The 22,868-nt window shown below is 44.3% G+C and overlaps 1 protein-coding gene across 4 annotated transcripts in view; it reads left to right on the top strand.

The window, feature by feature from the left end:
- Positions 1-22,868, top strand: part of RB1 (RB transcriptional corepressor 1) — a 189,150-nt gene that overhangs the window by 23,643 nt on the left and 142,639 nt on the right. For all 4 annotated transcript variants that reach the window (XM_030565029.1, XM_030565036.1, XM_030565045.1 and 1 more), the window contains 4 exons: positions 1,982-2,116; positions 4,482-4,520; positions 5,247-5,314; positions 6,704-6,814. In XM_030565029.1, coding sequence (XP_030420889.1) covers positions 1,982-2,116; positions 4,482-4,520; positions 5,247-5,314; positions 6,704-6,814 — 353 coding nt within the window. The remainder of the gene's footprint in view (positions 1-1,981; positions 2,117-4,481; positions 4,521-5,246; positions 5,315-6,703; positions 6,815-22,868) is intronic.

Here is a 22,868-nt window from a genome sequence, read left to right as displayed (position 1 = left end):
GCTCGTTCCATTAAGGCTCAAGCTGCCTTGGCTGCCTGTTTGGGTAGTTTCCATGCTGTTCTACTCATTTCAGGCAATGTGGAGCTTGGTCCACACATTTACTACTCACTTCTTTTATTATCAGAAACCAAGAAGCCCGAGCGCAGACCAGATGTTTGGATACCATTTCCGTGGGGCTGTCCTGCATCACTAGTTAAAAAAGACTGTCACAGGGTGACTGGCCCCTTTAAGTGGAAGGGGGTGTCTAGTACATGTGTGACTCATCAGCTGCCTCCTATATGTGCTTAAAAGAGGGTACTTGGGCCTAGTAAGTGGGAGAGCAGCTAGCAGGGGTCACTCAGGAAAGGAGCAGGTGAGAGCTGCTTGGTTCAGGCAGGAAAAGGGCAAGTGTGAGGGTTCTCTGGGAGTCAGGAGACTGGAGGAGGTTGGGGAAAGTTGCAGAGAACAAAGCTTTCTGCTGGCCCTCCCTGGAAAGAGGGAGAAATTGCAAGAAATCACTGGATGAGCTAGCTTGCTGGCCTTCCTGAGCCAGAGAGCCATGGCTAAAGAAGGCAGGAGAGGGCTTGAAGGCTGAGAGCATCAGAGGGAGAGCCTGCTGGCTCTCTGAGCTGGAGAGCTGAAACCATAGGGCCAACGAAGGCTGAAGGCTTGGGTGAAACATGGTTAATGACCCCAGAACAATACCTGGGAGTGAGGCATGGTGTGGGATGCTGGAGATGTACTGAGATTCAGATTGTGGTGAGACACATTGGGACTGTTTGATGGAATGTTGGTGAGTTGGTTTATAGCATGGAGTTTGCTTTTGTAATAAATTAACCCTGTAAGGGAGCGTATGTATACTTGGAATGCTTTTGTATATTTTTGGGAACCACTGAAAGGGAAATGGAGGCAGAAGCCTAGGTTGTGCTGTGACATGCCATAGGATAGCACTCCAGGCAGGGCTGCCTTCTGATAGACTTCTTATACCCACCTGCAGGTAAATAGACAACTGTTTGTTAATCACAAAGAGTTGAATCTGTGTAGCAATCGTTCAGAGAGCAGATGCTTGCCCTATAGCAGGGGTCAGCAACATTTCAGAAGTGGTGTGCCGAGTCATCATTTATTCACTCTAATTTAAGATTTCGCATGCTGGTAATACATTTAAAACTTTTTAGAAGGTTTCTTTCTATAAGTCTATATATGGGGTGCGGGCAGGGGGTTGAGGGCTGGCGGTATGGGGCTGCAGGGCAGAAGGCTGACTGTGTGTGAGGGGTCAGGGCTGAGGTGCTCGGCTTGTAGGGGTGAGCCTCTCATGACAGGGGGCTGGAAGGGATATGCCCTGTTCACCCCCCTCCCCAGGGCCCCATCCCTACTTCTCTGTGTCCTCTACGAGCTGTGTGCCCACTGCTGCTCTTTCCCCTTCCCCTTACTAGGGCCATCAGCTGATTGGCGCAGGGAAGGAGAGGGGGCGGGGCAGGAAAGCACTACGCTGAGGGAAGAAGTGGGGAAGGTGAAGCTTGGCTGCCACAGAACCAAGCTTCTGCCTCCTGCCCCCACGGGGAGAGCGGTGGGCGGGGGGCTGGGACTGCAGCAGGCAGCTGCGTGCCACTTAAAATCGGCTCGTGTGCTGTAAGTTGCTGACCCCTGCCCTACAGTAACACTGGTTCTTCAAGATATGTTGCCTACACTGATTCCACACCTGCTCTCCGTCTCTACTCTTGAGAGTCTGTATTTGAAAAGAAACTGAGGCAAGGTTAGGCCCACTCTGTTCTTCATATTCTGGGGGAGAGGGAAATATGAGGGCATAAAAGGTGCAATCCTGGTCCCATTAGACACTGCTAGATAAAAAGAACTTCTTGAGCATATGAAAAGTATGTACACCAAAAGTGAAATGTGTGTACACAACATCTCTTAAAGAACCAGTAACTATAAGGTAAATGTTATTTTTTTCATTTTAAAGAAACAAGATCGCATAATCTCTGAACTGTCTTCTTCCTTACAGGGTGTGCACATGTTTTCAGTTGCTGAGAGAGATGGATGTTAACATGGATACCATAAGCACTAAAGTTGATAGTAATGTATCACGACTGAATAAGAAGTATGATGTATTATCTGCACTATATCACAAATTTGAAAGGTAAAATGCACAATTTTTTTGTTTGAATTGTTGGATTCATTTTTAGCTGACAACATTTATTTTGATTTCTAAAATATATGTACTAGAAGTGCCCATCCTAAACTTTAGGCATTTTCCCCAGTATCTTAAAATTGGTTATACAGAAACACTACAATGTTTACACCATAACTATTATACTGTATTATAAGGCCATCCTGTTGTTGCTTCTGTTGCTACTATGGTAACACCAGGGGCCTCCAGCCTCCTATTTTAGGCATGGTACAGATAAACTGCCCCTGAAAACCTCACCACCCAAGTAATCCCATTCAGTTCACATCCCATCCTTTCCCCAAATGCCTGAGAAAAATGTTGAGATTTGAGGGTCTTGAAGCAAGGATGCAGGGTGTATCATGATAGCTCCAGCATGAGCCAGGCAATTCTGGTATTAGATTTACTGGTCAACGCAGACCCCAGTCACCTTACCCATTCCACCTGACAGTCTCTTAGAATAATGACCCAGCGTCTTTACACCTGATAGCCTGGTTGCTGGCTGAATGAAGTATAGGCAACTATTCCTTTCATGTAAACAAATTATTTTCAGTGCTTAGCAACACTCCAGCAGGTTTTGCTGCTGCATGTCCTAGTGATACTCCACATTGCCTAAAGGGACATGATAGATTTGCTTTCCTAAATGGGTTTGTTCTTTAAATCTAATCCAGTTTATCATTGCATTGATGGTCAGTATAGAAGATGGAAAGTCGTAAAACATTTTTTTCTCAGACCTACTATAGGTAGGGTTGCCAACTATCCTGGTTTGGCCAGGAGTCACCAAGAATCGGGCTTGATCTCCTGGAGGCTACTGAAGCCAATCCGGGAGATTTTAGGCCACTAAAAGTCTGATGGAGCAGCGGGGTTAAGGCAGGCTCCCTACCTGCCCTGGCTCCACGCCACTCCCGGAAGTGGTGACGTGTCCGGCAACGCCTCCTAGGAGGAGGCACTGCTGGTCATCTCTGCATGCTGAGCCTAGGAGCTGCTTGTCGGACATGCCGCCGCTTCTGGGAGCCGCCTGAGGTAAACACCCCCGGCTGGAGCCTGCATCCCGAAGCCCCTTCTGCACCCCAACCTTCTCCCCCAACCCCAAACCCCCTCCCACACCCTAGCCCCCTCCCACACCCAAACTCCCTCCTGGAGCCTGCACCCTGAATCCTCCCCCGTAGCTCAATGCTCTACCCTAGGCTCAGTCCGGAGGCCTCCCCCTCCAACAATCTGAACCCTTCAGCCCCAGCCCAGAGCCTGCACCCCGGCCCCAGTCCCATGAAAATGAGTGAGGGTGGGGGAGAGTAAGCGACTGAAGGAGGGGGGCTGGAGTAAGTGGAGTGGTGGGGCAGGGGTGTGGCCTTGGGGAAGGGGCAAGACAGAGCAGGGTAAGGGTGCTTGCATTTGTGCAATTAAATAGTTGGCAACCCTAACCATAGGTCTTTTATGAAGTATAAAAATGTCACTTTATCTGCATATTCCCTTTTTCCTTTTAAATCTTGCCCCTGTATATTTGTCAGATGTCTTTCCTCACCCATTCCCCATTTTTTCCTTTTTTTCCCCTCTGACCTTTTTTCTGTAAAATGTTCGTACAGTGATATTACAGAAGAAGAGACTGTGAGGCAAATTACAAAGATAAAATTTAAAACAGTACTGCCAACCTCAAGCATTCAAAAACTTGAGTCTGACGCAGTCATAAGGCTTTACAATTTTTTTTTTTTAAGGTTTTTGACTTCTGATTTCTGAGCCTTTAGGTTGCACATTTGGGTCATGTTTTAGTGGTTTCTATTCTGTCCCTCAACCATGAGGGCTCGGGCAACTTATTTTTAAAATTAGAGTTGTGAGTCTCTTTCAATTGCTTAGCTCCAAGAGCCTGTGGTTTTAAGAAGAAATTGATATGGTAAGACACTTTCAACAGATTCATGAGATAACACTGATGCAATAAAGGCTGTGAAACAGTCTCATGACACATTTCATCCAATGGTTTGAGAGTGTATTACAGACTCTACTACTTATTTACAAGACATTGGAAAATAACGTGCATGTACATCTTGGCTTTCTGGAAAATATGATTACTCAATAGATCACATTTTTAAATTGCTTTATTATGTGAGGTTTGATATAAGCATTCCAACAAGAGCTGCTCCTTGTAGAGGTACTAGTTATAACCAGCCCATTGTGTCTGTTTGTGACACTTGTAAAATGGATTGACAATGTTCTTTAATTACGATAACTGACATTTTCTGAAGTGGCGTGCATTTCTGCTGTATTTAGCTGAAACAAAGAATGCTACACACTTGTTTTGCGTTGAGAAAGGTATGTGAAGTAAGGAACTGAATTTTTTTTCTAGGACTTGTGCACTTATCTACATGATACAAGCCAGCAGTCAGTAAGTTGGACTTTTATATATATATATATATAAAATTTAGGAGGCGATCCAAAACATATGTTAGTATTTTACTTTTCTAACTACTTGTTTCTAAAGTGTATACACCCCTCCCCCCCAATCTATTGATGGCACCAACATGTCATATGACTAGTTTAGATTTAGCAGGCACTTGGGGAGTTTCAGTGGGAAATGAAGAAAGTTGCAGAAGTGATATACTTGGTCAGTGTATTGATGGTGCCACTTGCACCATGAATATCTCCACCTGCTGGTTTATGAATCAGCATGGAAGAAACTAACAGTGGCAGGATGAGCTTCATAAACATAGTATTAGATGAGAGGAAATATTGGCTGCTCTCAAAATTAGATTGAGTTAAGGCTGTGACTGGAGAATAGGACCTTTTTTGTCAAAGACATGAGCAAGAGAAAACTACTTACAATAATTTGAGTAAATTATCAACGTTCTCTTCCTTCACCCAGACATTAATGCTTAGAATTTCTTGAATGGAATAAGAACAATTAACCTTTCCATTTCAAAATTTGTTTGTAGTTTTAATTCCATTCAGAATGTATTGTGATAACTAATAAACCTTAAAGTGTGTGGGGAAACTTTCTGCGTTGCCCTAAATTAATGAGTCCACAGACTCAAGTGATTCTCCAGAGACTATATTCAGAATTATTGTAGAACTGTTGCTGTGAAATTTTTACTACTTTGTTGTCTGTGTATAGGACTTCTGCTGAATTGAGTTTGCCATTAGTTCTGAAAACTTCCTGGATCACTTTTTTGTTGGCGAAAGGTAAATTATGTTTATAGTAGAATTATTTCCATTTCTTTTAATGGAGTGAATTTATAAACTTTTTGTTTCATATCTCCAATACAAGAAGCAAGACCTTGTTTAACTGTTCTCTCAGCTGGTATTATGGACTGGGAAGTTTGAATATGGTATGTGATATCTTTCCTGCCACTTAAGAAGCTGTTGCTGTTCTGGCCACTTGGATTTAAGGGTGGAATGTGTGGGGTGTTTGTTTTTTAAATAATGCCCCTATTTCATGGAAGTCGCTGCCTGAAAGTGACCAGTATTTTTTTTTATTTTATATTTTTAATTGACCTGGAGAAGTTTGTAAGATTGTTTCTTCACTGTGGTAAGACTCACTCTGTGAAGGGCTTGGGCCTTAGTTAAGGATAGGAGGCCAACACCATATTGTTATAGCAGTACAATCAGCATCTAAAGCCTCTTCTACACTAAGGAATTTATTTAAAAAATCCTCATTGGTTCAGAATTAGTTCCTTTGCACCAGTGGGAGCCCTAATGTATACAAAGCTCCTGTGTTGACAACTGTCAATAAAACCTGCTTAGGAGCAGCTGAAACAATGGAGTTTTTGTTTCCTCCTAAAATTCTTGAGTATAGTCATAAAGTAAGGCTAGGGGAGGTTTTATGCTTGCCTTTTTGAGAGTCACGAGGAAGGGGTAAAATTCTACCAGGTATAGGAAGGTCAATAAAAAAGTTCTGTAAGAGGCTGGAAGTAGATGAACTCAGTCAAACTGAGGCTGGAAACGAGCCTAGGTGATAACCTAGTCCTAGTGGTAAGGATAACCGTTAAACCGTATGCACCATCTATTGTTAATTTTTCAAGTGCTGATAATTCTTCTACTTCTATGACTTGTCAGTATATCATCTATCACAAAGACTATTTGGACAGCCTGACTAACCTGAGCTTGGAATATAACAATTGTTGTGCTTTTTAACTGACTGTATAAATGAAGAGAAATTGTGTATTTTTTGTAAAACCAAGTTTTAGTAGTAATTGGAGAACAGAAAAGGGGGAAAAATTACATAAATAGAAAATAGTGATGCATGAAGGCAAAGTAGTTGTCTACGGTGTCATTCTTGAGTAAAACGTGTGTTGGGGGGGGAAGTCGTGCTGGAAAATAAGAACTTCATTCAGAGTTTAAGGAAAAAAATATGAATTAGTGATGTATGTTCTTTCCAGAGTGATAAATCCTTACAAATCATGCATGGCTAAATACATCAAACTTCAGACATGGTTACATCCTAGGTTATGTTTTCTAGAATCCATTAACTGTGGTTTTGAGGTGAAACATCCAAATATTCTTTCTGTCAGGAATAATTTTATTTTAAACTCCAAGTATTGACTCAGTCCTTCTTTTTATTTACATTTTCAGGAAAAGTATTGCAGATGGAAGATGACCTGGTGATCTCTTTCCAGTTACTGTTATGTGTCCTTGATTATTTTATCAAACTATCACCACCTTCATTGCTCAACGAGCCATACAGTAAGGATTTTAATTTTGTGTTCAGAAGCTTTAAGTTCATAAAGAAGTCAACTTCAGTCTCCTTAGGGCCTTCAACACTGCCCACACTAAATGCAATAAATTCTCTGTTCTATCTTAACTTACTTCACAATTGTGTTTAAATTTTGGGTTATTGAATGAAACAGAACATGGCAATATATTTAATGTATTAAAAGTCTTTCATTATTACTATCCCTGCCCTCCCTTTACTGCCTCCTCACCCACACAGGAATAGTGTAATGGCTTGGTAGTATATCAGCAATACTGCTACCGAATATACAAAAGACTTGAGAAAATGGATTGGAAAGCATTATTTAAATTTTGATTGGGATATTACATAAGTGAAAGAAAGGTGGACAGTGACATGAATTTACAGAGCTTTCTTGATGTATAGTAATGTGATGGAATCACCTCACCGCAGAATTTTCAACTACGGTCCAGTCTAAGAGCATAGGGGACAGAATATGCAGCCATGAAGAGGAGAAGGAAAGAGAGGTGGCTAGATGGAGTAAACGGTGGTTGGAATCGTAACTCAGAATGACAAGGTGTATACAGAATGTTGCTATATAGGTACCATTGTTGTTCTTCGAGTGATGGTCCCAATTGTAGTCCACTGAGGATTTACACATGTGCACCATGCATCTGTAGCTGGAGAATTTGAAAGTAGTAGTGTCCATTGGTCCGTGCATGTGCCCTTGGCTTTATCTCATGGTTTCGTCTGAGGTGATGGTGGGACGGACCAGCCGCATCTCCAATTCCTTTTCACCACATTGCATTCAGGTGCAGTCTTTCCCCAGCCTTACCTGAGAAGGCTAGGCTGTCCACTTCTGGAAGCACCTCATGGAAGTTGCCATGAGACCTCATTCTGACCTAGGCTGGGCAGCTCCCCGGTACATTGGCCTGAGAGGGAGCTAGGAGTGTGTGTCCAGCTACAGAATCTGAGTCTGGCCCCCACAGACCACCCCTGTGGACCCTGTGCTGGGGCCTAGTCGAGAGGTAGGGAAGCATGCACATAAGGATGGCAGTAAGTTTTCCCCCAAACCTAAGAGGGGACAACTCCTTCCATGAATTCCAGTCATGGGGAGGGATCGTGCTCTAAAACACAAGAAGAGACAGCACAAGCTGATGGATCTGCCAGTATCAGATACCAAACTGCATATCCTGTCAGTATCAGCGCCCCGTAGATTGCGAGAACTGTCGGCTCTGGGGAAAACCTCGGCTCTGGGGAAAACCACCGCTCTGGTTCCTGGTGAAGAAAGAGTACCCTTAATACCAGGGAGGTCAGGAAAAGTACCAGCACCCCCAGGAAGTATTTGTTCTAGGAAAGCTGAGGTCTCCACACCGTCTGGAGCCTTCTATGTTTAGGGAGACTATATCTCCCACTCATGACATGCCACAGCTGAGGCACCCCATGCTCCGATGGCCTATATGCTTCCACCAGCTCCAGTGGTACTGCTGATGGAACAGATGTCCAAGTCTTCATCATCGGAAGAGTAAGATGGGGGCAGGGACTGTCCATCCATTACCACCACTATGAATATCCAAAGAGCCTTCGATTTTGTGGCAATATCCCACTAGAGAACTTTGCTGCAAAATTGCCGCAGCAAGACAGGACCCTCTTCTACGCAATAGAGGAAGGGAAACTGGTAGCAAGGACAACTCTTCAATCAGCTGTGGATGTGGTAGATACTTCATCGCGCTCTGTGGCTTCAGGCATAGTCATGTGGAGGGAATTGTGGCTCTGTTCCTCTGGTTTCCTCAGGGAATTGCAAAATACCACTGAAAACCTGCCTTTCAATGAATCTCATCTTTTTAACCAGAAAATGGATGATTGCACGCCCTCAAAGATTAGAAGGCTACACTTCGTACCTTGGGTATTTCTATACCTGCTCCCAAGCATAAATTCTACTGTCCACCACCCACACAATGTTACAGAACCTCCAGTTTTTCAATCAGAGGCTGTATGAATCACCACGGAAGTGTCAAAAGACTCAGATATTGTTCTCCAGGTCCACCTTCATGACCTTCTTCCTACTAGATGCAATTCCTACGGAAAAGATCTTTCTGAGGAACTCTAGAGCAGGGGTTCTCAAACTTTTGCTTTCTTGTCCCCTCCAGCCCCATCTGCCTAACATGCTCTAAAAAATCCATGGCGTACTTGTGCTACAACAGCTGTTTTTCTGCATATAAAAGCCAGGTCCAGCATTAAGGAGTAGCAAGCAGAGCAATTGCCAGGGGCCCCATGCCACAGGGAGCCCTGCAAAGTTAATTTGCTCAGGCTTCGGCTTCAGCCCTGGGTAGCAGGGCTTGGAGCCCTGGGCTTCAGCTCCAGGCGGTGCAGCTTAGGCTTTCTGCCCTGGGCCCCAGCAAGTCTAATGGCGGCCCTGTATGGCTGACCCCCTGAAACCTGTTCATGGCCCCCTCAGTGGGCCCCAGACCTCTGGTTGAGAACCACTACTTTAGAGAGCCTCACTTACTGCCATATAACCATCCCACTCCTTTCAGGGGTCATCTAGCACTCTTTCTATCAGCTTGGAGTGCAATAACAATGGACAAATGGGTGAAAAATGTCATCCACATGGCTCAACAATCTAATTCATCATGCTATCTCATCCACAGCCTCTCCCCCATCCCTCCTCAGAGATCACTCTCATGACAACATCCTCACCCTACAGCTGAATTCCTTACTACAAAGAGGAGCTACATACTGGGTTTCTCTGGAATACCAAGGGATGGGGTTCCTATTCAACTTCCTAATATCCAAAAAGAAAGGTGGATGGAGACCTGTTCTGTACCTGTACCTTTTCAGTCACTTCATCCTCATGTCCAAGTTTTGTATGATCAAGCTAGCAGCGATCATCCCATCATTAGAAAAAGGCATATAGTTAACAGCTCTCAGTATGCAAGATGCCTGCTTTCACTTAGACTTTCATGCAGCCCATAGACAGTACCTGAAGTTCAGCTGGCACCATTTTCAGTACAGAGTCCTTGCATGAGGCCTCACCACTGCTCCCAGGGTCTTCACCAAGGTTTTCTCAGTCATGGTGGCATACCTCAGGCATTATGGGGTCCTTGTGTTCCCTTATCTTGACAATTGGCTCCTGGCAGCACGATCCAGACGCTAAACCCAAGTTTCAGCCTCCATGTAGCTCAGCGTCCTTTCCTCCCTTGGAGTCAGCATCAGTGTTGAAAAATCAACCTGGGACTAAACCCCTAGACCAGTGGTCCTCAATCTTTTCCATCTGGTGGGCACCAGATGATGAGCCATGGAGGACTGTGGCAGCAGATGAGCATCCGCTGAAATGCCGCTGACAAGCGGCAACGTCAATAGGCGTCACTGCCAAAATGCCTCCGACAAGCAGCGTCATCCAGAGGTATTGGTGGCGTTTTGGCAGTGATACCTCTAGAAGACACTGCTTCTTGGTGGCATTTTGGCAGATGCTTGTTCACCAGCCAGTACGTGGGTGCATTTAGATGTCCTGCGGGTGCCATGGTGCCTACGGGCACTGTGTTGGGGACCCCTGCCCTAGACTTTATGGGGCCTTTGTTAACTCAGTCACAGCATGAGCCTGCCTACCAGTGGACAGGTTCCAGACTCTGCACGAACTCACAGCCCATGTTGTCAACAATTCTGTCCCAGCCAGGACCTACCTATCCCTCCTTGGCCACATGGCTTTGTGCACATCACAGCCCTCAATTGCCTCTACCTTCACTGCTTTCAGATGTCGCTCCAGAAGATTTACTCATCCATGCATCATACCATCGACCTCATGTCCTACTCTCTTCCCTCCACTGGTGGACAGAACCATGATAGGTTTGCATAGGGGTTCCCTTTCTCCCCTGTTCCCTGGACAAGACGATCATCACCATCTCATTCCTTGTAGGTTGAGGAGCGCCTATGGGCAATGACATGATACAGGGAGCATGGACTCCGTGGGAATCCAGGATGCACATCAACGTTCTGGAGCTCAAGGCTATAAGCAAGGCATGCCAAGTATTTCTCCCGTTCATCTGTTCCCATTTTGTTCTTATGTTGGACAACACTGCCGGTGTTTACTATGGCAACTGTGTACAGACACAGTCACCTCTGGAATTGGTGCATCAACCACTAGATTCTCTTATCTGCAGTCTATCTCCTGGGGACACAGTGTGATTGCAGACTTGCTCAGCAGACATTTTGTGATCGACCATGAGTGGGAACTCCATGACACTGTGGTATGTGACATCTTTGACCAGTGGGAGACTCTGACCAGAGACCTTTTTGCCTCCCCCCGTTGTCAACAAATGTAAGCACATGCTATTGCGGGGACGGAGGATGTCTTGATCTCCCTTTTCAGGGTGATGCTCTCATACTCCCCTGGTCAGACCAGATCAACTATGCCTTACCTCTTCCGCTCCTACCATGAGTACACCACAAGATCAGATGAGACAGAGTGACAGTCATCCTGATCGCCCCTTGATGGCCCAGACAATTCTGGCTTCCCAACCTCCTCTGCATGACTGCCCATCCCCCAGTTTCCATTCCTATTTTCCTAATCTGCTGACGCAGCACAAGATCAGACATCCCAGTTCACAAGTGCTTCTCAGAGCATTGTATTTGTATGAACAGCTTCTCTAGAACTGGCATGTTCATCAGAGATGCAAAACATCCTCTCTAGCAGCAAGAAAGAGTCCACTAGACATTGTTACCAGGCCAAGTGGAAACACTTTGCCTTCTGGGCCCAACAAAAGGGGCTTTCCCCATAAGTGATGGGGATTTCCCTTCTTCTGGACTACCTCCTGTCCTTGAGGACCTTGAGAGAGTTGAGAGTGAGACCCAAGATCCACTAAGCAGCAGATAGCACTGTCCACCCCCTGTGGAAGAAAATTCCATCTTTCTACTTCCGTTGACTGCTAGGTTTGGAAAGGCCTCATGAGAATCTCCCCACTTGTCACTCTCCAATGGGACCTCAGCCTAATGTAATCACCCTTCGAACTGCTGACATTGTGCTCTGTGTCCCTCCTTTTCATGAAAGTCACTTTCCTTTTTGGAAACCCTGCCTGCCCTTTGGCAAGAAGGGTTGGTGAATTTGAGATCATGATGGCGGACCTTCCTTTCACGACTTTCCATAAAGATTGTCTTCCTGCACCTGCATCCCAAATTCTGGCCAAAAGTCATCTTCTAGTTTTGTGTTTAATCAATCCATTTGCTTTCTTTCTTTCTTTCTGAAGCCTCACTCCTCGGAAAAGGAATGGCAACTCCACTCCCTCGATGTCCATCGGTCCTTGGTCTTGTCTTCTGCAGGTGGAAAGCCAAGCAGGAAATCCCTCCCCCCTCCCAACTGTCATAATAGCTGAAAGAGTTAAAGGGCAGGCAATCTCCACACAGAGAATCTCCAAGTGGATTTCGGGGTTCATTACACTCTCTGTTATCAGACCTGCTTTGGATGCAGGCCCATTTCACACGAGCCCAGGCTTTGACTCTAGCCTCCTTCCATGATGTGCCACTCTGGGACATATATAGAGCAGCCACTTGGAGTTCAGTCCACACCTTTTGCTATGCATTGCGCCTTGGTGCAGGACTCAGTGGTGGATAAGAACGACCATACCAGGTCAGACCAAAGGTCCATCTAGCCCAGTATCTATCTACCGACAGTGGCCAATGCCAGGTGCCCCAGAGGGAATGAACCTAACAGGCAATGATCAAGTGATCACTCTCCTGCCATCCATCTCCATCCTCTGGTGAACAGAGGCTAGGGGCACTATTCCTTACCCATCCTGGCTAATAGCCATTTATGGACTTAGCCACCATGAATTTATCGAGTTTCCTTTTAAACGCTGTTATGGTCCCTGCCTTCACAACCTCCTCAGGTAAAGAGTTCCACAGCTTGACTGTGCGCTGTGTGAAGAAGAACTTCCTTTTATTTGTTTTCAACTGCCTATTAATTTCATTTGATGACCCCTAGTTCTTGTATTATGGGAATAAGTAAATAACTTTTTTCCTTATCTACTTTCTCCACATCACTCATGATTTTATATATCTCTATCATACCCCCCCCTTAGTCTCCTCTTTTCCAAGCTGAAGAGTCCTAGCCTCTTTAATCTTTCCTCATATGGGACCCTCTCCAAACCACTAATCATTTTAATTGTCCTTTTCTGAACCTTTTCTAGTGCCAGTATATCTTTTTTGAGGTGAGGAGACCACATCTGTACACAGTATTCGAGATGTGGGCATTCCATGGATTTATATAAGGGCAATAATATATTCTCAGTCTTATTCTCTGTCCCCTTTTTAATGATGCCTCCTTTGATGTGGCTGTCCTCTGTTCAGCCATTCCATCTTCATCCTCGCAACCTCCTTTGACTTAGGTAGTGCTTGTTAATCACACTCAGTGGAATACAATAAGTAACATCACATGAAGAAGAACAGGATGTTATTTACCTGTAATTGGAGGTTCTTTGAGATGTGTGTTCCCTATCAGTATTCTACTCCACTCCCCTCCTCCTCCTCTTCTATGGATCTGTTGGATATGTGGTGGAGAAGTAACTGGAGATGCAGTCAGTCCTCCTCACCTTTTATTACCTGTGACAAAACCATGAGGCGAGCCAAGTGTGCATGTGTGGACCAACGGACACTACTGCTTTCAAATTCTTTGGCTCTGGACATGTGTGCATGCATAAACTCTCAGTGGAATACAGATAGAGACCGCACATCTCGAAGACCTTCCAGTTACAAGTAAGTAACCTCCTCTTTCCTTGCTTTGACTTTTAGCTGACTTACTCTTACATAAGTAAATGTTCATTCCTGTTTGAAAATCATAAACTTCTCTAAACAGTAACTTTTAGTATGTACTCCTTGTACATTTAAAACTTGGGAAATGTGCTAAGAACACTAAAAGTGGTGTCACAAATAAGTCTTGTGTAACTTTGGATAGTACTTCATTTTTATGTTGGGTATCTTCCACCAGGGGAATATATTTTAATGATATATTGAACAAAGAAAAAAGCTGGAGTTAATTGGGTTTTTCCTTTAACAGGATTGGGGAAGGATATCATCAGTAATGTCCTTGGCTTTTTTTTTTTTCTTCTTGATCCATAACTCATATGGATAACCTGAATTTATCTGATTATTCATTGATGAATAGCTTCAAATGGATAGATTATTGGTGGTCTTGTTGTTGACCCTACTCCATTTGAACTTTAATTGTCAAAAAATACTATTTCTCTCCCTTTTTATTCTAAAATGAGGACAATTTTAACTTCCATGTAAATAACTACTGGAGAAAGAATAGCCTTGGGGTTAAGATATGGCTCCCCAAAACTGATAGGAGTTTAATTTAATCTTTTGTAAAGTGTACTGCTGTAGGATAGACACTATACATAGTACTGCCAAGCGCAAACATTCAGAAATCCTGAGTCTGGCCCCAAAAGTTGAGATTGAAAAAACAAACAAACAATGCCACCTTTGAATCTTAAGAGTTCACATTTTCTGTTTTTGTTTTTTTTGTTTTGTAATGCAACTATGAGAACTAGAAACTTGTTTTAATATGAAAGGTGAGATTCTGATATCACCTGACTCCAGAAGCTGGATCTTTAAGAAAAATAGTGAGTTGACAATATGCAAGGTATTACATTAATATTCCAGATGAGTGCCAGCCACAGTTTGCACAGGCACAGTTTAAGCTCTCTCACAAATCTGGCAGAGCTTCTCAATTCTGATCAGTAACACACTGTAGTATTCAAGTCCTGATGACAGTGGAAAGACTTTAAATTGTGCTAAATTATTATATGAATAAAACAAAAGGGGACTAAGATGAGACTTCCAAAGTAGAACTGGGCAAAAACTTTGAACAGTTACCAATCACCAAATTGACAATTACCAATCTACCAATTTTAAAATGTAAAATTTGATATTTTAATTTTTAATTTATAGTATAATACTTTATATATTGATATAATGCAACATATAACTATAAAAGAGAATTCAGTAAAGATTAAATTAAACTACTTTGACCTTTATTAGAAAAAACATGGTTTTGACTTATATGAAACAAAAATCTAATTTTCCTCTGTGGAAAATTTCAAGTCAGGTTTTTTGTTCCAAATTGTGTAAAATAAATAAAATTAAATAAATTTTAAATTGTCCTTTGAATGGAAATTCCAGGTTCTTCTTTGAGCATCTTCTGCATATTCCCACTCTTAGGGTGCGCCGAAGGCTTCAGTATGTCGTCTACAATTGGAGGTTGAACTGGGTCCTATGATTGTCAAAGGCCACGTCCACACTACAGAATAAAATCGAAATTATTAAAATCGATTTTATAAAACAGGTTTTATAAAATCGATTTTACGCGTCCACACTAGGGCACATTACTTCGGTGGTGTGCATCCATGGTCCCAGGCTACCATCGATTTCTGGAGCGTTGCACTGTGGGTACCTATCCCATAGTTCCTGCAGTCTCCCCTGACCCTTGGAATTATGGGTTACTACCCCAGTGCCTGATGGGGCAAAAATCACTGTCGTGGGTGGTTCTGGGTACAGCCTCACCCCCTCCCTTCCTGAAAGCAGCAGACAGCCATTTCACGCCTTTTTTACTGGGTGAACTGAGAGCAAACGCCATAGCACAGCAAGCATGGACCCTGCTCTGATCAGTAGCGCGGCCGTGGACGTTGTAAACAGCTCACGCATTCTCGTGCTGTCTATGGTGAACCATGAACTGCAAACGCAGGAGAGGAGGAGGCAGCTACGGCAGCGCGGCGACGAGAGTGATGAGGACCTGGAGACTGATTTCTCCCTAACTGCAGGCCCCCGCGCTTTGGAGCTCCTGATGGTAATGGGGGAGGTTCTACCCATTGCTCGCCGATTTTGGGCCCGGGAAACAAGCACAGACTGGTGGGACCACATAGTTTTGCAGGTGTGGGACGATTCGCAGTGGCTGCGGAACTTTCGCATGCGTCAGAGCACTTTCTTTGAACTTTGTGACTTGTTTTCCCCTGTCCTGAAACGTCATAATACCAGGATGAGAGCAGCACTCACAGTGGAGAAGCGAGTGGCAATAGCTCTCTGGAAGCTTGCAACGCCAGACAGCTACCGGTCAGTCGGGAATCAATTTGGAGTGGGAAAATCTACTGTGGGGGCTGCTGTGTTGCAAGTAGCCAAAGCAATCATTAAGCTGCTGCTACGAAAGGTTGTGACTCTGGGAAACGTGCAGGTCATAGTGGATGGCTTTGCTGCAGTGGGATTCCCTAACTGGGGGGGGGGGGGCCATAGATGGAACCCATATTCCTATCTTGGCAACGGAGCACCAGGGCACCCAGTACATAAACCGCAAGGGGTACTTTTCAATGGTGCGGCAAGCACTGGTGGATCACAAGGGACGTTTCACCAACATCCACGTGGGATGGCCAGGAAGGGTTCATGACACTCATGTCTTCAGAAGCACTACTCTGTTTAAACGGCTGCAGCAAGGGACTTACTTCCCAGACCAGAAAATAACAGTTGGGGATGTTGAAATGCCTGTAGTTATCCTGGGGGACCCAGCCTACCCCTTGATGCCATGGCTCATGAAGCCATACACAGGCAGCCTGGACAGTGGTCAGGAGCTGTTTAACTACAGGCTGAGCAAGTGCAGAATGGTGGTAGAATGTGCATTTGGCTGTCTAAAAGGGCGCTGGAGAACTTCACTTACTCGCTCAGACCTCAGCCAAACCAATGTCCCCTTTGTTATTGCTGCTTGCTGTGTGCTCCACAATCTCTGTGAGAGTAAGGGGGAGACCTTTATGGCGTGGTGGGAGGCTGAGGCAAATCACCTGGCCGCTGATTACGCGCAGCCAGACACCAGGGCAATTAGAAGATCACACCAGGAAGCGGTGCGCATTAGAGAAGCCTTGAAAACGAGTTTCATCATGGGCCAGGGTACGGTGTGACTGCTGTGTTTGTTTCCCCTTCTTGAACCTCCCCCCTGTATTGACTCCTGCTGCAAGCAACCTACCCTCCGCCCTTCCATTACAGCTTGCTTATGGAAATAGTCATTCCCTCTAACCAACTCACCCTCCCACTTGCTTTGAAAAGCATGTAATTATAAGAAGAGTAAGAGAAATTAAAAGGTACCCTGGGAGTGGTTTGGGAGGAAGATAGGAGGGAAGAAAAAGGCCATTAAGGACATTTCAATGTAATGACAGCCTTTTGGTTGGACTGTCCACGGGGGGTGGAGTGGGCGGGTGCAGAAAGCCTTCCCCCACGCGTTCTTACAGTCTGGGTGTGGAAGATATGGAACATGGTGAGTACTGAGGGAGGTTAAACATGGGCTGGAATGGCACTCTGTGACCCCGCAGCTCTTCCACCAGACTTCGGAGGATGTCAGTTTGATTGCTCAGCAGCTGCAGCATTGCATCCCGCCACCGCTGATCTTCCTGCCTACACCTCCGATCTTCCTGCCGCCACATCTCATCTCGAGCGTCCCTCCTGTCCTCACATTCACTGGCATCTTTCCTGTAGTTTGCTACCACGTCCTTCCACTCCCCCAGATGAGCTCTTTCATTGCGGGTTACTGCCATGATTTCTGTGAACATTTCATCCCGTGTCCTCTTCTTCCTCCTCCTTATCTGAGCTAGCCTTCAGGCTGGAGTAGGGAGGCTTGAAAAATTTGCAGCTGCATGAGTGGGGGAAAAGAGTGATAAAAGGATCATAAGAGATACATTTCACAGAACAATGGTTATACTCTTTCACAGTGAACTACACTATTCACCGTATGTAGCACATGTCACTTCACTACAAGGTTGCCTTTGGATTCTTTTAGTATTTAGTGCCTGCGGCTGTGGTGTAACAGATCAACACAGACGCAGGTCCGGGGATTACAATTTAGCTTGCAGGCGGTCATGGTAAGGCTTACATCTAAAATGGCAGATCACTCTCTCCCTTCTCCCTGCACCACCCCCCCGCGTGGCTATTAGCAGGTAAAATTCATGCTGGCCAGCCAACTGCTAAAAAGCACATCTTTTGCTTTTTTTCTTATGCCTTCAGAAGGAGCAGCAGAGGAAATACTGTGAATTGTGTTCCTCCCCACTCCGCATGTCTGCTATAATGGCAGATCAATGAAACCTTATCCCCTCCCCCTCCATGTGGTTATTAGCAGGGAAAATTCCTGCTGGCCAAATGCTAAAAAGCTCAGCGCCATTAAAGACACCTCCCTGTAGGAATGGGCAACTTTTTCCCTTCCCCCCGCATGGCTAATTGCAAGGGAAGGATTTCTTTTAAGCCGCAGGAAAGCATCACCGTAGGAATGGTCATCTCTGTCCCCTTAATAAAATACATTAATTTTTACCAGGTGACCATGAACGATATCACTCTCCTGAGGATTACAGACAGAGAAAAAGAAATTATGCTTCTTGAATGCCAGCAATCCCCGGGACCATACGCAGCTAGGCTTTGTCATGCAATGATACCCGATTACGTGCTCCAGGCATGGCGTGGTAAAGTTTCGTACCATGGTGGACGGAATAAGGCTGCCCTGCCCAGAAACCTTCTGAAAAGGCTTTTGGGGTACCTCCAGGAGTGCTTCATAGAGATGTCCCTGGAGGATTTCCGCTCCATCCCCAGACATGTTAACAGACTTTTCAAGTAACTTTAATGCCAGCTAATGCATGCAAGCCCTCATGGCAAATCAATCATTAAAAAACGCTTGCTTTTAAACTATGTTTTATATTTACAAAGGTACACTCACCAGAGGTCGCTTCCATGGCTTCACTGTCTGGGCTAGTGGCTTGGGAGGGCTGGGAGTTTAATTCTGTCTGGGTCACGAAAAGCTCCTGGCTGTTGGGGAGAATGGAGTGCTGTGTGCTTTCAGCAAGGTCGTCCTCTTCCTCCTCGTAATCTTCCCCCTCCGCTGAATCCTCAGCCATAGGTGAGATTATTACCTCCACCTTGGAATCCACGGACCAGGGGGGGCTTGTCGTGGCGCAGCCCCCTAAAATTGTATGCAGCTCAGCGTAGAAGCAGCATGTTTTTGGCCCAGATCCGGATCTGCCATTTGCTGCTTTGGTTTTCTGGTAGGCTTGTCTGAGCTCCTTTACTTTAACTCTGTACTGCACTGAGTCCCTGCTGTGGCCTCTCTGCCTCATGGCATTAGAAATTTTTTCAAAAGTTTTTTCATTTTGTCTTCTGGAACGCAGTTCTGATAGCACAGAATCTTCTCCCCATACAGCGATCAGATCCAATAACTCCTGTGTGGTCCACACTGGAGCTCTTTTCCTATTCTCAGGAGACTGCATTGTTACCTGTGCTGCTGAGAGCTCCACGCTGGCCAAACAGGAAATGCAATTCAAAAGCTCGTGGGGCTTTTCCTGTATACCTGGCCAGTGCAGTAGAGTTCATTTACCTGTCCATAGCGGCCACTGGTGCACTGTGGGATACCTCCTGGAGGCCAATAACTTCGATTTCCGTCCACACTAACCCTAAATCGATTTAGTAATATCGATTTTAGGGTTACTCCTCTCATTAGGCAGGAGTACAGCAATCGATTTTAAGAGCCCTTAAAATCGATTTAAAGTGCCTTGTAGTGTGGACAGGTACAGCGTTAAATCGATTTAACGCTGTAGTGTGGACCAGGCCAAAGAGAGCCTTCCCCCAGCAAAGTTGTTGTACATGAGGTAATGCCAGATTCCTGCTCTATCCTTCAGGAGAATATGATACCAGCTTGGAGAACTTGGCAGGACTGGCCTGTGCCTCTTTGGATGTTTTCTTCTCCTTCCCCTTACCAATCTAGAATGTTGAATTCTCTGGTGCCAGAGCATCTTCCAACACAATCTGTGGATATGAGTTACAGAATGCCTCCTCTCCCCACCCGCATTAGAACAGGACCTATTCTTAGAAGAGGATGACTTTCATCAATATGTCACAGAGATACAGAGTGGCTCATCTTCTGATGACTTCAGTGTAGCAACAGCATCTTCTCCCTCTGAGGATTCAGTTCAGTTTCATGAATCGGTTGATAGGATGGCATCAGCTTAAAAATTGTCATCAGTAGGTTTAGAGAAGAACTCACATCCATTTTTTTCATATTCTGGGGTCTACTGCCAATGCTAAATTCTCCTTGCTTGTATTAGAATGGCTGTGGCAACTGCAAAATCCGTTGTTCCAAATCGTCTTTGTGTCGTCCAGTCTCTAAAAAGGCAGAGAAATTATGTCTGATACCACAGGATGGATTTTGTTGTTTTCATGTGTACTCTCAGCCAAACTCATTATAGCAGCAATACAGCAAAATTCTGGACCAGCTTTTCAACTTTCCACCCACATGGATAAAGAAGGGGAAAAAATAGATTCTCTGGCAGAAAATAATTTTTCTTCCTTCTTCTTTAAACACGTGCATAGCTAGCTACTAAGCAGTTATGGATAGATATCAGTTTGCTATGGGAGACAATGTCTGTCTTTACTAAACATTTTATCAGAAGAGCAAAAGAAAATATCAGACCTTGATAAAGAGGGCCAAAACGTGGCCAAGCACGCTCTTAAGGCATCATCAGATGTTCCTGCTACTGCCTCAAGATCATTGGCATCTGCAATAGCTCTGCAGAAACATATTTGGTTATGTTTACCTTCTCTCCCATTGAATACCGGATTTAAAATAGAAGACGTACACTGTGAAGGGGATGATTTACTTAATGGAGCAGACGCTGGGAAAACTGAAAGATGTGATCCACAGCAAGATCTTTGAGGCAGAATTCCTATAGGAGGAGGATGTAAACACCTGTGTTCAGGAATCAGAGGCAATATCCCATCTTCATCTTTCTCTTATTATAATTAGAGAAAATAACCTTATATCACATGAAGGCAGACCATTTTAAATATAAAAATTTTTGTAAGAACTTGTATAGAAATGCAAGAATTCAAAATACTGATATCTGGGAAGTTGAGTGCCTGGTATAAAATTAAGATATTGATATAATAGGCATCACAGAAACCTGGTGCTATGTTGATAATCCATGAGACATAGTAATACCAGGGTACAGAATATGTAGGAATGACAGAGCAGGTCGCACTGGTCAGGGAGTGGCACTATATGTGAAAGAGAGCCTAGTCGAATATAAATAAAATCTTAAATGAATCAAACAGTATTATAGAATCTCCATGGGTAGAAATTCCATGTTTCATTAATAAGAGTATAGCAGTAGGATTATGCTACCGACCACCTGACCAGGATGGTGATAGCAATTGTGAAATTCTCAGGGCAAAGTGAAATGTTCCCAGTCAACATGAGGATAGTTTAAATAACATAAGAACGACCATACTGGGTCAGACCAAAGGTCCATTTAGCCTAGTATTCTGTCTTCCATCAGTGGCCAATGCCAGGTGCCCCAGAGGGAATGAACAGAACTGTGATGGTACTACTAATCAGGAATTCTAGTGCCTGATACACTCTGGTCCCCCCAAAACCTTCCCTGGGGACCCCCAAGACCCAGACCCCCTGGATCTCAACACAAGGAAAGTAAACTCTTTCCTTCACCAGTGCTTTTCCTAGGCTTCCCTCCCTGGGTTACCCTGGAAGATGACTGTGATTCAAACCCCTTGAATCTTAAAACAGGGAGGGATGTTCCTTCCCCCCTCCCCTTCTCCCTCACCCAGAGGCAATACAGATTCAAGCTCCGTGAACCTAAAACAAAGGGATTCCACCCCTCTCCCCTCCCTTCTCTTTCTTCCCTGTTAAGTACAGACTCAATGCCCTTGAGCCTCAACAAGGAAAAAAAAAATCATACAGGTCTTAAAAACAAAACTTTTAATAAAAAGAAAAGAGAATTAAAAAAATCACTGTAAATTCAAGATGGAATATTACAGGGTCTTTCAGCTTAAACTGGAGAAAAAAGCCTCCTCCAACAGAAATACAATTTAAAATACTTTCAGCCAAATACACGTTAGAACTCTACCAGCCAGATACACTTTTGCAAATAAAGGAAAAAACAATCAAAAGACTAAAGCCACCTTCCTTACTAAATACTTACTATTCTGAATATATAAGAGACTGTAGCAGGGAGATTGGCAAGAAACCTGGTTGCATGTCTAGTCTCTTCCAGGACTCAGAGAGAACAACGCCAAACCCAAAAACACAAACAAAGGTTTCCCTCCACCAAGGTTTGAAAGTATCTTGTCTCCTGACTGGTCCTCTGGTCAGGTGTTGCAGGTCACGGTTTGTTAACCCTTTACAGGTGAAAGAGACATTAACCCTTAGCTATCTGTTTATGACAAGAACAGGTAATCATCAAGTGATCCATCCCCTGTGCCCATTCCCAGCTTCTGGCAAACAGAGGCTAGGGACACCATCCCTGCCCATCCTGGCTAATGGCCATTGATGGACCTATCCTCCATGAATTTATCTAGTTTTTTTGAACCCTGTTAGTGTCTTGGCCTTCACAATGTCCTCTGGCAAGGAGTTCCGCAGGTTGACTGTGCATTGTGTGAAGAAATACTTCCTTTTGTTTGTTTTAAATTTGTTTGGTGACCCCTATTTCTTGTTTTATGAGAAGGAGTAAATAACACTTTTCCCACACGGGTCATGATTTTATAGACCTCAGTTATATCCCCCTTAGTCATCTGTTTTCCAAGCTGAAAAGTCCCAATCGTATTAATCTCTCCTCATATGGATGCTGTTCCATACCTCTAATTTTGTTTCCCTTTTCTAAATCTTTTCCAATTCCAATATCTTTTTTGAGATAGGTTGGCCATATTTGCCTGCAGTATTCAAGTTGTGGGTGTACCATGGATTTATAGAGAGACAATCTGATATTTTCTGTCTTCTTATCTATCCCTTTCTTAATGATTCCCAATATTCTCTTAGCTTTTTTTGACTGCCGCTGCACATTGAGTGGATGTTTTCAGAGACTATCCACAATGACTCCCAAGATCTTTCTTGAGTGGTAACAGCCAATTTAGACCCCATCATTTTGTATGCATAGTTGGGATTATGTTTTCCAATGTGCATTAGTTGGCATTTATCAACACTGAATTTCATCTCCCATTTTATTACCTAGTCACTCAGTTTTGTGAGATTCTTTTGTAGCTCTTCTCAGT

This window comes from Gopherus evgoodei, chromosome 1 (assembly GCF_007399415.2).
Source record: "Gopherus evgoodei ecotype Sinaloan lineage chromosome 1, rGopEvg1_v1.p, whole genome shotgun sequence".
Classification (NCBI taxonomy): Eukaryota; Metazoa; Chordata; order Testudines; family Testudinidae; genus Gopherus; species Gopherus evgoodei.
This window is presented reverse-complemented; position numbering and strand designations above follow the sequence as displayed.